Source organism: Sander vitreus, chromosome 18 (assembly GCF_031162955.1).
Source record: "Sander vitreus isolate 19-12246 chromosome 18, sanVit1, whole genome shotgun sequence".
NCBI lineage: Eukaryota > Metazoa > Chordata > Actinopteri > Perciformes > Percidae > Sander > Sander vitreus.
In genome coordinates this window covers 16,887,377-16,903,889 of record NC_135872.1, presented here as the reverse complement: position 1 = coordinate 16,903,889, position 16,513 = coordinate 16,887,377, and the positions used below count along the sequence as shown (strand labels likewise).

The window sequence follows — 16,513 nt, the reverse complement described above, 5'->3', positions numbered from 1 at the left end:
GGATGTGATTCCTTTCTTTTTTTAGCTCTCCTGGTGCAGAACTAACCTGTTTAATGCTGAAAGACACAACACATTTTTCCTGCGTATGTTATGAAAAGGTTGGTGCCACAAAACATAAAAAAAACTCTTAATTTTTGTGTAAAATCCCTTTATTTCTTTTAATCTTTTCAAGTACGACCTCTATGGCCACCACATAACTTTGCCATCAAAGTGACGTTCTGTTTTCAATATATGATGTGTTTCTCGTATTGTCTTTCATGTGTTTTTAAGATTTGATTTCCTTTGCTGTGGTTTGAGAAGACGCCCCGGATCATTTCATGTGTTATGCAGTCTGCCCATGAATATATTTTAATAAAATTTCATGTCAACATTCAAGTACTGAAAGATCTTGTGTAGCAAGAAAATGTTGTCAGGTCTGATCTTTTCCCAAATAACTGAGGTCATGCATGTTATGTCATTGGAAAATTAATTACAGTATGTTTTACATTTGTACAATGTGTTGGGTTGAAATCAAACTGAACTCAGCAGTTAAGACTTTAACAAAGGTTTCTACTAAAACTCCCAAGCTGTGACATTCAAATAAAATAACTGTGTATAACATATGCATCTGTATTCATACAATTACACACCATTACAAAGAGCTGTTTTTATGGCTGATATACAATAATAATATACAATACAATAACACTAAGAACTGTGACTGAACCTGTGCAACTGAAGTTCTATGCAACATACTGACTCCAATAACATCCACATCTGACCACTGTTTTCTCACTGACTTCCTGCGTATGCTGTTATTACAAACATATTCTGTGTACTGTACAGTTAGACTGCATCAGAAAATGCATTGACACTTTTCTGCTGATGGTTAAGCACCATTGTTACACACACAACCCTATTATGTAATATCTGCCAGATTGTGTGTGTGTATAATGACATGTCAAAATGTAATAAAATGTATCGGTCAATAGATTGAAAACACACAATAAAGCCTGGTAAAGGAAATACGATGTGGGCCTAGTTAAATGATTTCTCTCTACATTAGCAGTTCAAATAAGCAGAGTTTATAAAGTAACTAACCATAAGTCACATTCAGTGCAACTAATGTGATAATGTGACATTATCTGGGAATTTCTATAGGGTTTAATACTTTTTAACCCACATACATTTCATTGCATTTTGACGTATTTGCATATTATCTGGCAGTATTTGCACAAATAGTCGTCAGAATGTATTTATTATAGATAGTGGTACTGTACTTTCCAGGACAGTATGGATTCAACTTAATGGGCCAAAACAGCTGCATGCACATAGAAATATCCATGTGCCATCACAGTTCACAGTTGTGCTGCAGCAAATGGCTAAAAAATGAGAGGAGATGCAGAAGATGGTTTTCCACTGGGTTGTTTTCCTGTGTAGTGTTTGCGCATCCTCATACACACATTGTGTTGCAGTCCCTCCACTAAGGAGGTGTGTGTGTGTGTGTGTGTTACAGTCAAGTCTTATGTGGCTGTGAAGGTGACGCACCAGTCGTCTGCGAGTTGCCAGAATTCTTTGTTTCATCCGTTTTAGTCAATTTACAACCTCTCTCTTCATTTAAAGAGCTGAGCAGCTGGAGCACGTCTGGGTGGTGGAATCGACCTGAGAGATGATAAACAACGCAAGTAAAGGAAACTTACTTCATAATGAGTTAAACATACATTTACGTTACCCTCTGCACAACACGTCAACATGAAAACCATTTAATCAAACCATATTGTTTGCAAACTGATCTATGGTCAAAGGGCTTTTTCGTTTTGAATGCGAACCACCACTATGGATTATTGACTGTTTTACAAATCAAACAACTGATATCAAATATATACTGTAATAATAACAAAACTGCTTAGTTGCACATGTATACATTGAATAAATAACAAAAAAAAAGAAAATAAGTCCCTGTGCTACAATGTGAGCAATTTAAGTGATGAGTTCTAGTGAAGAAGAGAGAAACAGATATGAAGACTTACCGTTGGTGGAGTCAAAGAACTCCTGCAGTCTTCCCGGCGTTTCCTCTAGCTCCTCATACTCATGAGCCTGCAGGATCATCTCCAGGAGGTCGAACTCTTTCACCAACCTGGCCTCTGGGCTGCTCTGGGTTTCATATTCCTGCAGATAAAACAAATGCGATTCCACAAAGACATTCTGGTATACATCTTATTACAAGGGACATGAAAGTATGCTATTAGATACATTCAAGTATCATTCATAAGCTACAAACACACCAGAGGCGTACCTCCCACAGTCCATAAATCTCCTTTTTGAGTCCCTCCGGCAGAAGAGCGGATAGATGCTTCATCGCCTCCTGAGAGTGGCGATGAGGAGAAATGATTTTATATATATATATATATATATATATATATATATATATATATATATATATATACATACATACACACAGTATATTGTATAAACCACCATAATTTAATTAGAGAAAACAGTGTATTGTGTTTAGATGTAACTGGTCACTTGCCTCTTCTCGCTTGTGTTTCTCTGTTTTACTGATGTTGTCTGATGGAGCGATATCTCCCACAATGCACTCTGCCATGTCGTGAACCAGAGCCAGCTTTATACATCTAAAGACAGTAAGGGAAAAAAAATGTATGAGTGTGATGAAGTTAGTATTTCAGTATTTTGTTAACCATTTTGCAACAAAATATTTAGACTATGCTGCATAAGCAACATGAAAATGTTATGCTTTTTGAATGCCATTAAATAGCTCCATTCATTTCATTAGTTTGGGAGAAGGCTGAAATTGAAAGAACAGCGGATAAGTTGCTGTGTGTCAGTAGATATTTCTCTTTTTAATCTCGGAAAGTTTCTTCCATGTGTGGGTGCAAGCTGTGTGAATGAAGTACCTGTTCTTGTCCACTGTGGGGTCTGTGATGGTCAGAGACATCATGGCCATGCGGTACATGTGGTCTGATACACTCTCTGGTTTCTTCACGTTCCTGTACACCCAGCCCGTCCGTGGGACCCTCTGCAGGTAACGCCAACCACAAGGCACAATTCAGTCAGTGGCACAGAAGAGGGAGAGGAAAAAACTCAAATATATGCCTCGTGACTTTTTTCACCAGCTTAGTGAGACAGTTTGTGTTTGCAGATACTGAACTTCACTGCACTAAATTGACATTTTTTGTTTGACTGCACGTTTTATAATGAAAGACATTTTTAACCAAACATTCACTGGCTGTGGCTTTGGGGAAGTGAATATTTCCTTGTTTCCTTAGTCTTTTATGAGGGTAAACTGAATTTCTTTAGGTTCTGCACTGTTTGTCAGATAAACATGAAATTTGAAATTGTTACCATGTGTGAAACCACTGACAATGATTTCATTGCTTTGACCATATAAGGACACAAATACGATTTTTTTTTTTGGGATTAAATAGGTATTCCTAATCTTACTCCTTTACATTACAGCAGTCGGTTTCCACCTGTTTTGACGCTGCAGTAACAAGGTGCTTTTTTATAGTGTGTGTGTGTGTGTGTGTGTGTGTGTGTGTGTGTGTGTGTGTGTGTGCGCGCGTAAAAAGCAATGCCTCCCTGTATCAACATCAGCAGCACCACCTACAGATTGAGCCTTAATACACTTCAGATAATGTGTTGTTCTGTTTTTTGGCCTGGGACCAAATCAGCAGAAAAAAGCCGTAGTTTGGGGAGAAGTCTTACTTTGAGCTGTCCGATAAGTTTCATGAATTGTAGCATATTGCTCATGCCGACTGCTGTCTCAATGGTGGCCGCCATTACTGTCCGCTGACCCGGATACAGAAAGACGGTGTTTTGCTGAGGTAGTTGCCCATCGCATCCGCTAGATGGAAGCATAAACAACACAGCGAGCCGAAGTGAAAAGACATTACCGTAGACTGTACGGTACAGTCATTGATTGCTACACTTCAAACCTCTGCCTGGTTAGTGCTTTTTTATTTCCGGAAATATAAAGAATAGAAAAGAATTGTCCTTGCTTTGAACCTCGATGCATTGAACACATTTTAAATGTGTTACTTAAAAACTGTAGATGGCAGTAACGGAAAAAAAAAAAAAAAAAAAATCGACGATGAAAATGGCACGAAGAAGAGGTTTTACCGGAAGTATGAGAAGCGGGAGATTGGAAGACGTAAACAAACTTTTTGTCGGCGTGAAGTTCAGCTTTTCACTGAACATTTGCCAAAATGTTGAAGAAGGCGACCAAATTGAAATCTATAATTAAAACGAAAACGAAGAGTAACATAAATATGAGGCCGACGTCAGAGGCAATGGTAAGTAACGTTAGATATTAATTGTATATTTAGTCCTGAAATTAGGTCCCGAGTGACGAACTAACGTTCCTAATGTTCTGACTTTTCGCTTTGTTTTCGGCTAACGCTAAATAACATAACTGACATATGAGCTGATTATATAAACAAAAGAGCTAATTTCTTACCATTTCTTCAGATCGAACTCCTAACGCTGGTGTTTTTAAGCAGCCTGGCTGAGGAGGCGAAGGCCAAAGCTTTTGAAGAGAAATCTGCAACGATCCGAGCTCAACATCTCAGAGCAGTCTCCAAGGTTAGGTCAAAGGGATTGTGCTAAGCTAAGTTACATATGTGTCTTACTTGTATTAACAGTTCTCTCAGATGCAATTCAACACTAAACTGCTCAATTGTCTCAAATGGCCACGCATAAACACACTTAAATTACTAAAAAACTGCAAACTGCGCCTTATTTAGGCTATGTCTATTGCAGGTTTGAATAAACTCAGGTTAGAGCTGCAACAATTAATATCGATCGATTAACTTGATTGTTTGGTTTATAAAATGTAAAATAATAATGAAAGGTGCATGAGACAAAGATGTCATGTTGATGGAAAACTGGGGAAGCCGTATTTTATAGAGTTTGTTTCAGTCCACAAGATTTTCTGATAGCCCAGTTTGTAATGTGAAATTGAACCAATATACAAAGCTGGGATCTTGAATCAGTATGTTTATTGTCATGGTCTACATAAAAGACAATTAAGAAATGTCAAATTTTCTGGAAATGAACATCTTAATGACTATAAATAGGCACCAGTAGCAGCCCACATACTATTTTTCTTTTACAAATGATGTCTAGTGTTTTTAGTTGAGTTTAGTTTTGGGGCAGCTTTAGCGTAGAGTGTGGACTGGTAGCTGGGGAGGTGCCAGTTCACCTCCTGGGCCCTTGAGCAAGGCACAGAACTGTTAACTGCTCACGACTCTAACATCGTGTGTGTGTGTGTGTCGTTTGGTCAGAGATTTTCTTAGATATTCTTTAATTATTTTTCGATTATCAAAGATCCTTTGTTGCCAATATCCTTTTTAGGTCAATTTAGATACAAACCATCAAAATCTCTATTAAAGGCTGCAGAAATTGGCAGCTTTCTTAGACCTGCTCTGAGTCTGAATAGATGTTTGTTTAGAGGCAGGTGCACCAGAAAGGTTAATCAAATAAGCCTGTAAAACTGCTAAAAACACATAGAAAGTGTTGGCATCAGTTAAATCCGTAAACAGCATGCTGTCTGGAAGGACTGGGTATCTGTATTCAATACCTTTTTTGAAGGCATCCACTGAAATAACCCTAGTAGTATTGTAACTTCTCCAGTCAAACGATTCCTGCATTCGATCCTTTTTGTAGCCAGCCTTAGAAAAAAAAAGAGACTATTTGTATTGTTTTGCTCTCAGCCAATCATCACACACATTCTTCAATTTAATGCGACATGTGATTGTCCCACTACCACAGCAGTGGCGCCTGGTTTAAAAAAAAAAAAGCATAAAATGCTGAAGGGTTATTTCAAATGTAGTACTCTGTTGGTATCGGTATCACTTTAAGGATCCTGGTATTGTCATTTTTTAAATGATACCCAGCCCTATGTCTTGTAGAGGTGCACAACATAATCAGGATCTCAAATTAAACCTTTTCTCATGTCACCCATTTCTATTTCAAAACAAAATTATTTAATGTTGAGTGCATTTGAGTTGGGTTTGAATGTAATACAATTTAAACAAACATTAGAGGACTGAAACATGCATTTAAAAAAATTGTATTTATATAATATCTAGAATTGGTGTTGATATTATTGATGAGATGTAGTAGTGATTTTTACTAATTTTTACTATTTCTTTCAAACACTATTTGATGTCTCCATCCTGAAGAGGAGACCGACTTACAGAGGTTTTTTTTCTTTCTTTATAGAAAATGCTGAAAAAAGCAAGGGGGTGAAGACAGAAGTGCGACATCGTCATTTTTTTAACATTATCATGAATGACAGCAGCAACACTTCTTTCTTTTTTTTTTTTCTTTTTTTTTAAATATATATATATATATATATAATTTTGTTTTCTTCAGGAACTTCCTTTCTGTGTTTTTTATTCTATCCCTTGTGTTTCTGTTTTCCTGTCATAAGGGTTTTATGTCTTTTTTATTAAAGTCTTGTGAATCTTGTAATAGCTCATATTGTCGACCTTTTAGTCCCAAAACTTACCATGCTAAACACAACAGCTTGCTCATATTATTCATATCATGACTGCTGCGGCCTTTAGGTCAACCGTCACATTAGAACGTGTTCAAATCATATAATAAAGGCATAATGTACAAGCAATAGCATAGTGTATTAAGCTTTGATCTCAAACTTGTGGACAGCTCAGAGCACGCTAGTGCTTCCAGACGCTTCGGGCCCCGTCTCGCTCTCCTATCATCCGTCATGGTCAGTGTTTCAAGCTGCATGCTTCACAGCTTCTTCGCTGAGCGTGGGGCTCAGCCTCCTCCCAAATTCCTCACTTCTTCACGCTACATAGATTATCCACGTGCTGAGATGCTATCCTGCTCATACCTTATCACTGCAGGGTCCCTCACAGGTCAAAGTTAGAAGGTTAAATTGCTCGATTGTACGGTATCTGTTACGTTTTTATTGAAAACTATATAACTGTGCATTTTCTGCTCAAGCAGAGCCTTGATTGCAGGTGGTGACCTAAAAAATGTTTTCGGTTTGCACTACAGTGGACTGTTTAAGCACCAGTCTTAGTTCAAGATTTATCTTTTTTATAGTGTCTTGGCCAGTATAAAAACGGTAGATCAAGGGATTTTTAATACACAAATGCTCTTCAGTGCATGCATTTGTGTAAATTTGTCACTATTATTCACCTGGCTCTTTCGCTCCTTTGCTTGCTGTCCTCCAACTTTATCATATTTGCTTCCCCTCCCCCCTTTTCTTTGAAGGTCCCATGGCAGGAAAATTTCACTTCATGAGGTTTTCTAACATTAATGTGAGTTCCCCCAGCCTGCCTATGGTCCCCCAGTGGCTAGAAATGGCGATAGGTGTAAACCGAGCCCTGGGTATCCTGCTCTGCCTTTGAGAAAATGAAAGCTCAGATGGGCCGATCTGGAATCTGCTCCTTATGAGGTCATAAGGAGGGAGGTTACCTCCCCTTTCTCTGCTTTGCCCACCCAGAGAATTTGGCCCACCCATGAGAGAGAGGCATCATGGCTTTCAAACAAGCATGTTGCAGTGCCAGTTGGTCAAGGCCACACCCCCACCCTCCACCTTGCCCCCCTCCCCTTCAGATTCTTCTTCAGATACAGTATTAGGGGACTATACTTACTAAGGTCTTTATGAAAGCATCCAAAGAGCACCATGTCATGGGACCTTTAAGAATCTGATCTCGCACCCCTGTGAGCGTAGCCTTGTCATGTTTATGTTCCCAGTCAGCTTGTGGAGCCCCACCCTTCCGACCTTTAAACCCCTGGCACCTGACCTGCTGTTCTCTTCTTGGTTCTTATATTCTCATGACAGAGCCCTCCAACATTTGCATACATTTTCTACTGAATGCACATTAATGTTGTTAATGTTTCTCTGTAGCAGCTGGCTGCACATGCAGAGGATCCTCTGAGGTGTTATTATATCGTCCTCCCTAGGTTTGCTCTTGTACTTGAGGGATTTGAGAAACACTTTTCTTTCCTCTATCAAAATAAAGAAGTAGTCGGGCCTCGCCTGTTCGCCTGTGTCTTTTGTGTTTAAGCACCTGTTGACAATTTAAGCCAGACAGCGTAGAACTGTCCAGCTCCTCTGTTTGGCAGTGTGTAACCTTTAGCTCCGGAGCTCTCAGATAAATCATCTGCAGTGTAAATCCCCACTGCAAAGCTCCTGCTGATTCCTCTTTTAAGATTTTTCCAGACAATCCCAAGAAAGCACGGCAGTCCATTTTGGCACAGATGTTATTATAATAACTTGCTGTTCCTTTCTTAATAAGGAGCATATGGTTTCAAGTGTCTCACTACGTCTGTTTATGTCTTTGCCCCGAGGATGCATACAATTATTTTAGTCTAACAACAATATGACAAAACAATTTTGAAATAAGCAAAAGCAACATACCCAAATTTTGTTTCTATAAGATTTGACAGGCTCTGAAAGGATTGTGTGATGAAGCAAATAATCACAAATTGCAGAGGGGAACCAATTCCAGGAAAGGGAAAACTGGAGAGTTCAAATCTGTTTTGAGAACCACAGAGTTCCCAAAACAGGCGATAATACACACTGGGACGCCAAACAACAAATCCTCTGGAGTTTACAGCTTTTATCGCCTTCCAGCGTTTTTGTGGGAATCGCAGATCCTCTCTGACACCTCCAGCTCTCTAATTTTTATTTCTCATTGGAAGGTAGCCAATATACTGTATCTGTGGTTTTCATTCCCAGAATCCAGCCTTCATGGAGAACATGAAGTGCCCAATCATGGAACTACGTCTAAAAAGCGTGGGCACATGGCAACTGCAGCTTTTCTGCGGTGGATGCTTTTTTCTTTTGTCTATTCCATAAATGTGACTTTGAAAAGCTGGTGTTGATCTTGTGATGACACGCTTAAAAAACGTATTAATGCTTTGTTTTAAATGGACCAAAAGAGGAGATATTTTGTTGTCATGGTCACAGACTTCCTGTAATTGCTATTCGGCTGAGCAGATAGTGTATAATTTAAAGATGAGAGTATAAGAGAGGTTTGTGTACGTGTTTTGTTACACTCGCCTCTAAACAAGCTCCACCCTGGTGCAAGATCGAAAGCAGTAATGCTTTGGTACATTGTGTATGGCACAGAAAAGTCATTTGATACAAATTGTATCAATCGGCTCAAATGATGATATATCTGTCAAATGTTTTATTGGTCGAAATGTCACTGGACTTCTTCAAGAGAAAAATCATTTACATTGTTAAAAATACATATTTTTCTTCCTCAATAAAACAAATTGTTCTAAAAAATTAACTACTGGACACAACTACTTCTTTGAAAAGTCAAGTATCAGTATGTGCACTCAAGTTTCTACATCACACTTGTGTAAGTTGCTTCTTATTGGATCACTGTTGGCTTCCAGTTGTGATGTCACAAAGTGGTGCTTGTACATGTACACGTCTTATCTTAGATTTAAAGTGAGCACAGATAAACTTTCCTCCTTCCGCAGCTGAATCTGAAAACAGCATTTTGGTGTCAAACTCTGCAAAGTGAATGTCAAAAATCAGAAGTAATGATAAGCAGAACACATTTTTTAGTGGAAGGGGACTTGAAAAGACACCGAATTGTAAGCTTTAGTGTAAATTTTGAGTAAACGAATGAGGATGAAGGTCCCCAATAACTTAAAGTTATTATTACACCGTTTGATGTGATAATGGCTCAGTAGGAGGGTCGTGAAGGACGGGTAACACAGGAGAGGAGATTGGGAGTGTGGGGGGAAACAGCAGAGACAAGCCCACAGCAGCTTACCCAAACTTAAATCTGGGTTGCGACTATTCTATGATGGTTTCTCTTCTGTTTGCATTCTTCATGGCATTCAGCCGGCTTGAGTGATCTCATGGAATGCACATGGGATTTTTCTTCATGAAAACATTAAGCCGAACTGCACTCGACCGCTCTCTCACCCAGACTGGAGTCTCTACGTTGGTCCGTTTGAATGAATTGTATCGGATATTTTTTTTTACGTTTTTTTTAAAATTATAAATCATGGGATTTGGGAAGTGATGCAAGGCGTCTTCACTGACTGGATCAATGTCGTACTGAAGGTGAAGGACAATGTGGATACCATTGCTAATTTGGATTCTGCACTTCATGAATCTTACAAAAGGCCTAGAAAACACAAGACGTAAGTACGCCTGCATAACTTGTCATCCCCACCTCTCTTAATACTGTTGCTAGACATGGCTCCTGTGAAATCGTCCTTATCTTTTTCCAGTGGGAGATAGTAAACAGTAGACAGACACTACATATGGAGACAATACATGTGTTCTTTCAGCTTTCAGGGAACACTGTCATAGATTTCCATTGGTTTAAACCTAGAGATGGCCCGATACCATTATTTGCTTCCCGATACCGATTCCGATACCTGAACTTGCGTATCGGCCGATACCGAGTACTGATCCGATACCAGTGTGTCATATATTTTATCGTGTTTTAACAACTGTATACTACTATCCCTGTATGGATGTGATATTATTTCTATCTTTGTTGTCGGTCTGGCTCAGGTTAAACTCTAGGTGGTATACCAGTATCGCTATCAGAACATCTCTATTTAACCCACTTGCACACTATGAATTTAAAAGCTTGGCTCCGTGTATTGGTCCTGCTCTAATAAAACCAAGTTGCCTGTGAAGTTTCATACTGTAAATGGAGCAGAGAGTACTTTGTATTTTATTCTATTTCATTTGCACAAGCACAGAAAGAATGTAAAACTCACTTTGTGTTTTTGTAGTGGAACACAATCGGGCTTCCCCTACACACACACATCTCGTATCCCTTTATCCACAGGTAGCTCCTCTGTTAGCAGACTCTGTCCAGCAGGTTGTGCGACATGCTCTGCTCTGAATGGCTGTCTCTCCTGCATCCCTCGCCTGTTCTTCCACTTGGAGCTGGACGGGATGCGACAGAGGGGCGCCTGTCTGTCCTCCTGTCCCCGGGGTCACTATGGCATGCGCTCTCCACACATTAGCACCTGCACCAGTAAGTACCAATAGGCACATGTGAGTGACGGAATGAAATGCCCACTGTGTACACTGCAAACTGATTAAAGTCCATGTTGCGAGAATAAGAGGTACCACAGTGTGGCTAAGTTAATGTCCATTGGCCTGCAGGGTGCAAGGTGGACTGCGCTTCTTGTTTCAGTGAAAATTTCTGCACACATTGTCACCCGGGTCACTTCCTGTTCCAGGGCAAATGTGCAAACAGCTGTCCATATGGACTGACGGCAAACACAGTACTGCGAGAATGCACAGGTGAGGCACTGTCCAGCATGTACTGAAGGCTGTGTACAGCATGCGTGTGTTTTAGTGCATGCAATGGAGTCCATGATGTCAGGGACTTATGTTTGTGGCCCTCTGTCTCAGTGTGTTCTACAGGCTGTGAGGTGTGTGTGAGGAGGAACATGTGTGTGAGGTGTAGAGCAGACCTGTACTTTCTCCACGGTCAGTGCCATCTCACCTGCCCGACGGGATTTAAGCCTGATGTGCGGCTTATGCAATGCATCCCCAAAGGTGAGAGAAATGCATGTTCACCAACTGTTTCCTCATAGATAAGATGTCAAATACACTGTCTTACGTTTTCATCTCTTGCAACCCGTCTCCTCGTAGTGCACTGTGAGGTTGGGGAATGGACAGGTTGGGGTCCATGTGTTCAGAAAAGGAGCATGCGGGCCTACAGGAGGGGACAGGAGACACGTAACCGACAACTTCTGCGGTCTCCAAGTGATGACGGTGACCCCTGCCCACATGTGTCAGAAATCAGGAAGTGTCATCAAAATGAGACCAAAGAGTCCAAGTAGGTTGTAATAAGTTAAAAAGAGAGCCCATTAGATTGAATATTTGTCGATATTGCAGAGATATTCAACGTGCACCTTTTGACATTTGCTGGTTAAACTATTGTAAATTGAAAACTATTGTAAATTGTTAAGATGTATTCATCTGTTTTTTATGCAATCCAACAGAAAAAAATAAATAAATAAGGGAGGGATGGATGGATGGATATTATGATCTTTTATAAAATTCTTGTGTACCTATAAATTCAACACCTTTTCTGCATCGCTTGGGTTTATCTGGACTTTAGCTGAATCGGAGACATTTCCTATGAATAGCAGCCCTGTGCTAGATTGATGCCACTTGTGGCCAACCATGCTAAAAATGACTTGGTGATTGCCTAACTCAACTGTGATTAGTGTCTTTTGAGGACACTTAATGACGGCTGAATTCCATTTAACTGCTTTGGTTTCAGGGTCCTGGTATTGTGCATGCTGGCTCACTTTCAAACTGTCATGGCTTATCTGGGACACTTGTGTATATATAATAGAACATAACAGAGCCATTGTTAATGTTATGGGTAACAGCTGTGCTTTTCTTACTATTACCATATACCAATAAGCATAAGAAGGCAAAGTATGTAGTAAAGAAATGACACAAGGCACTTTTTATTATTATGCAATAAAGTCAAAACCTCCCTGTATAACAGACCTTTAGGCCTATACCCCTGAACATAAGCTTCAAAAAATGTAAATTTGTATGAAAGAAATATATAAATATATACTGTATGTAAAAACAAAAATATAACAAATAAACAATCATGCATTACGATTGTTATTAATAGTGTGTATGGATATTTAAAATTACGAAAACTAGCGATACAAACATGACAACGCAATATATATTAAATTGATATAGACCATATACTTTTATACAGTCTGAGTGTGTGTCCTTTTGTAAATGAGTGAAACTTACTTGTTTTTTCCGTCTGCTCATTATGTTCATATCGTCATAAATGCGTAGACCCGTACGCACATTACGCACGGTGCGCGGCTGTACTAACGTAGATCTACTGAACATGTCTAGACGGTTGTGAGGCCGATCCAGCCAGGAGCACTGAAGTCAGATGGGCGTGGCCGAACAATAACGCAGTCATTACTTGTTGACCTACTTAACCCAAAAATAAATGCAGCTTTATACATTTCTCCACATGCGCTTCTGCTGAGGTCGCTTCTACGGTATCCCCGTGTTCAGGTGAGTGTATTAACCAACAGAGAAGTTAAATACCGGTAGCCGGGAAGCTGACAGCTAACATGCTAACTACACAACGTTATGCTATAGCAGCTGTCAAGTTAACGTTAGCTAGCTAGCTAGGTACACGTTAGCTTGACATTAACTACAGTATTAGTTCTAGCGTTACTTGCACATTGAACAGACGAGCCTCTAATGACACTGCTGGGAATAAACGCTTTTTTAATGTAATGAACTAACAAATGAGCGAGTTGGCTAACGCTAACACCATAGACTGTACACATCTTAGCAGCGCAACGTTAAGTTAGTTGCTCCGTTAGACAGCAGAAACGAGGCCTTCGATATAACTCGTACTGAAGTTGTGCAAATTTTGGGATGCCTACCTAAACTAGCATTCTTTGGAAACTTTATTTCAATTATGTATATTTGAAGAAACCATAACTTTGTGCTTTGTATGTATGAGGGCGTTCCCAAAACCAACAGAACAGCGCATGTCAAGTGGGAACTGCACCAAATTGCATGCCTATTTAAATTAATTTAAGTAATTTACAGTTGTGTAATATAATGCAAGTGTGCCAGGCAAGATCTGTTGTGATAGTGTTGTGTTTCTTTTTGTAGTATGGCAGGCTGTGGAGAAGTGGACTGTTCAGTGAATGCCCTGGCTCCCTCCAAGCTGATAGAGGAAATAGGAGATACTTGTGCTACAGACCCTTTCAGTCCCACCACCACCACCCCTGAGTGTGCCATCTGCCTGCAGAGCTGCGTCCACCCTGTTCGACTCCCATGCTTCCATGTCTTCTGTTTCCTGTGTGTGAAAGGTGCCTCCTGGCAGAGCAAGCGCTGTGCTCTCTGCCGACAAGAAGTCCCAGAGGACTTCCTGGAGCGGCCGGTTCTCCTCTTGCCTGAAGAACTGAAAGCAGCAGCTGCAGGGGTGAGCCGGAGTGGAGGGACCCGTGGCAGTTCCCGTGGAAACTATGCGTGGTACTATGAGGGGCGCAACGGCTGGTGGCAGTATGATGAAAGGACCAGCCGTGAGCTGGAGGAGGCCTTCGCCAAGGGCAGGAAGAGCACAGAGATGCTGATTGCAGGGTTTCTTTATGTGGCCGACATGGAGAACATGGTGCAATATCGCCGCAATGAGCATGGCCGAAGACGCAAGATAAAGCGGGACGTTGTAGATATCCCCAAGAAGGGTGTCGCAGGACTGAGGTTAGACCCTGAACCTGCCCCCATTCCTGCTGTACCAGTTGTCACCCCAGCTGCAACAGAACGTGTCAGCTCAGCTGATGGATCAGACACTGATGGCCAATCACAGTCTTCATTCTTTGGGATAATGGCATCTCTTCCCCCTGTTAGACCTCCAACACTCCTGGGACGCCATCTTACAACCCCCCGTCCTCCCTCCCCCTTAAGCGTGGAGGAGTCTTTCTCCCAGCTCCTAATCAGCCAGCCAGAGGGTGAAGACGTGGAAGGAGAAGAAGAGATACAGACGTATGAGTATGCATCCGGCAGCAGTGAGAGTGAGGAGGAAAGGCAGTGCGAGAGAGGGAGAGCAGAATCGATGCCACAGAGAAGACATAGGCTAAGAGAGAGCCAGCCGGCTAGGATGCCTCCAAGGGGCGGGCCCTCCAGCTCTGCACTCAGTCTCCGCTCACGTAGTCCAGATGGTCAGTGCACTGTGACAGAAGTGTGACTGCGACTGGACAGTGGGGTCTGTTCTACAGATGACAGTGCTTGAACTTGTATCAGGTCTGCAAAAAAGTTTGAAAACCAGTATGCATCTTTAAAGGTCCCATGAAATGAAAAATACATTTGTGTTATTTGTATCACTGGGTGATTGCCCCATCGACGATTTATTTTTTATAACAACATGTATTTGTATTTTTTTCAAAGATCTCATCCAATGGAATGTAATCTTAGTTTTGTGTGGGATCCGGAAACCGTTTCTTCAAAACCTGCAGGTCTACAAGGGTAACTAGCAGTAGCTGCAGTAACATGGCTCACTGCTGTGTAGTTGGATGTTAGTTTGCAAAAAAAACACCATCGACAGCTCTCTCCACTGTAAACATATAATAACTTAACACATGGGATGAACTCATTCATATCTTTAATGTCCTCCACCCAATATTGTGTTTCATGCAGAAATGCTGAAACAGTTACAACTAGAGTTGCACAATTCTGGGAATATTTAAGTTGAAAACTTTACATGGAAATGAACTCCAGTAATATAATTTAAAGCTTACACGAAAGCATGTAGTCCTTTTGCTCAGACAGTACAGTACAGTGCAGTAGTGCTGGCAGTGGCGTTGGCTGCACGTGTGATGGGAGAATGCCCTGTGCATGCAGAGGGTTTCACCGAATTCCTATTTAATGGGATGCTGGCAAATAAAAGGTTCTGTACGTGGTTACAATTTAATTAAATGGGCATACGTTCAACCAAAACATGCTAAACTACTTAGTATTGCATTTTTAAAATGTATGGATTTTGTATTCAATATTCCCGAGCTTAACTTCCCTTGGGGAAAAAACCTGGAAATGTACCGACCCTCTACAACCCCAGTTACGTTAAAGCCATTTCAAGGGACCTCAACACATAATTTAAGGTCTTTTGTTGAAGACTCCAAAAGCTAGTTTCAGCCAGCAATATACTGTATACAATAGTAGCTATGCGTCACTCTCAGCCACAGGTTATGTAGTGAAGCTTAACAGTCTTGTCAGGCCAAACAAAAGGGTGACGAACTATGGCAACATCTTCGTCAGTGTACAAAAACTCACATCTGTCACTGCCTTTACATCAGTTTGTGACATGGCAATACAACCCGTTTTGAACTTAAACTACACCCTCTCTGTTCTCTAATCTTTTGAGCTCATGGTTAACGTGGCTGCTTTTTTTTCTCCTCTCTTTTAGAATGACAGTGTAAAAATCAGGCTTAAATGTAGCAGCTTATGTACCAGTTACAGAGGGTTCAAACTGCTCCTCTGTTCCTACCTTGCTGATTAGGTTGTTTAAAGTTAAGAAGTTTTCACCATGACCTAGTCTAATTAATAATATTTTAACTGGTGTTTGTGTGTGCATATTTTTAAGCGTACGAGGGGCGGAGAGACTGTATTCCCTCTATTGCGTGAAAGTCTTGTTTTAATAATGGTGTGTGTTTGTGTTGTTGTGAGTGTTGGGTGCTGAAAAGCTACTGGCAGAACCACTGGAAAGTTTTGGCTATATATGTAGAGAGACACATTTGGTTTTCTATTTCTTGTCATAGTACTCTTAATAGGGCTACTATCAGAGCACTGACACGTACTTGGACCATCTCGATCTGTCCTCGCACTCCCATTTTGCCTCAGCTGCTATTACTATCAACTTTTCACTGTCGGTGTCTTACCATCTGATTTACCTAAAACAAACTTGTCTGTGTGATGTTGCACCTGTGGTGGTTTGTCAAGTTATTAAATATCTACAATTTAAAATCA

General features: G+C 40.6%; 3 protein-coding genes across 4 annotated transcripts; 2 read left to right on the top strand and 1 right to left on the bottom strand.

Annotated features, from left to right (window-relative positions):
• Positions 1-631: 631 nt before the first annotated feature.
• Positions 632-3,819, bottom strand: hddc2 (HD domain containing 2). The gene is made up of 6 exons (XM_078273974.1): positions 3,709-3,819; positions 2,898-3,019; positions 2,513-2,615; positions 2,276-2,344; positions 2,010-2,148; positions 632-1,641 (listed from the first exon to the last, which is right to left on the bottom strand). The coding sequence occupies exons 1-6, from the start codon at positions 3,781-3,783 to the stop codon at positions 1,496-1,498; spliced, it is 654 nt and encodes a 217-aa protein (XP_078130100.1). The 5' UTR covers positions 3,784-3,819; the 3' UTR covers positions 632-1,495.
• A 5,650-nt stretch (positions 3,820-9,469) lies between these two features.
• Positions 9,470-12,622, top strand: LOC144533251 (R-spondin-3-like). Of its 2 annotated transcripts, XM_078274496.1 has the most exons (5): positions 9,470-10,152; positions 10,815-11,006; positions 11,138-11,278; positions 11,390-11,536; positions 11,633-12,622. In XM_078274496.1, exons 1-5 carry the CDS (start codon positions 10,083-10,085, stop codon positions 11,821-11,823), a joined length of 741 nt encoding a protein of 246 aa, XP_078130622.1. In that variant the 5' UTR covers positions 9,470-10,082; the 3' UTR covers positions 11,824-12,622. The 2 variants fall into 2 exon arrangements, with proteins under 2 accessions (XP_078130622.1, XP_078130623.1); XM_078274497.1 differs by lacking the exon at positions 9,470-10,152 and having other exon boundaries at positions 10,924-11,006; positions 11,215-11,278.
• A 250-nt stretch (positions 12,623-12,872) lies between these two features.
• LOC144533492 (E3 ubiquitin-protein ligase rnf146-like) lies at positions 12,873-16,513 on the top strand. The gene is made up of 2 exons (XM_078274868.1): positions 12,873-13,048; positions 13,664-16,513. The coding sequence occupies exon 2, from the start codon at positions 13,665-13,667 to the stop codon at positions 14,736-14,738; it is 1,074 nt and encodes a 357-aa protein (XP_078130994.1). The 5' UTR covers positions 12,873-13,048; position 13,664; the 3' UTR covers positions 14,739-16,513.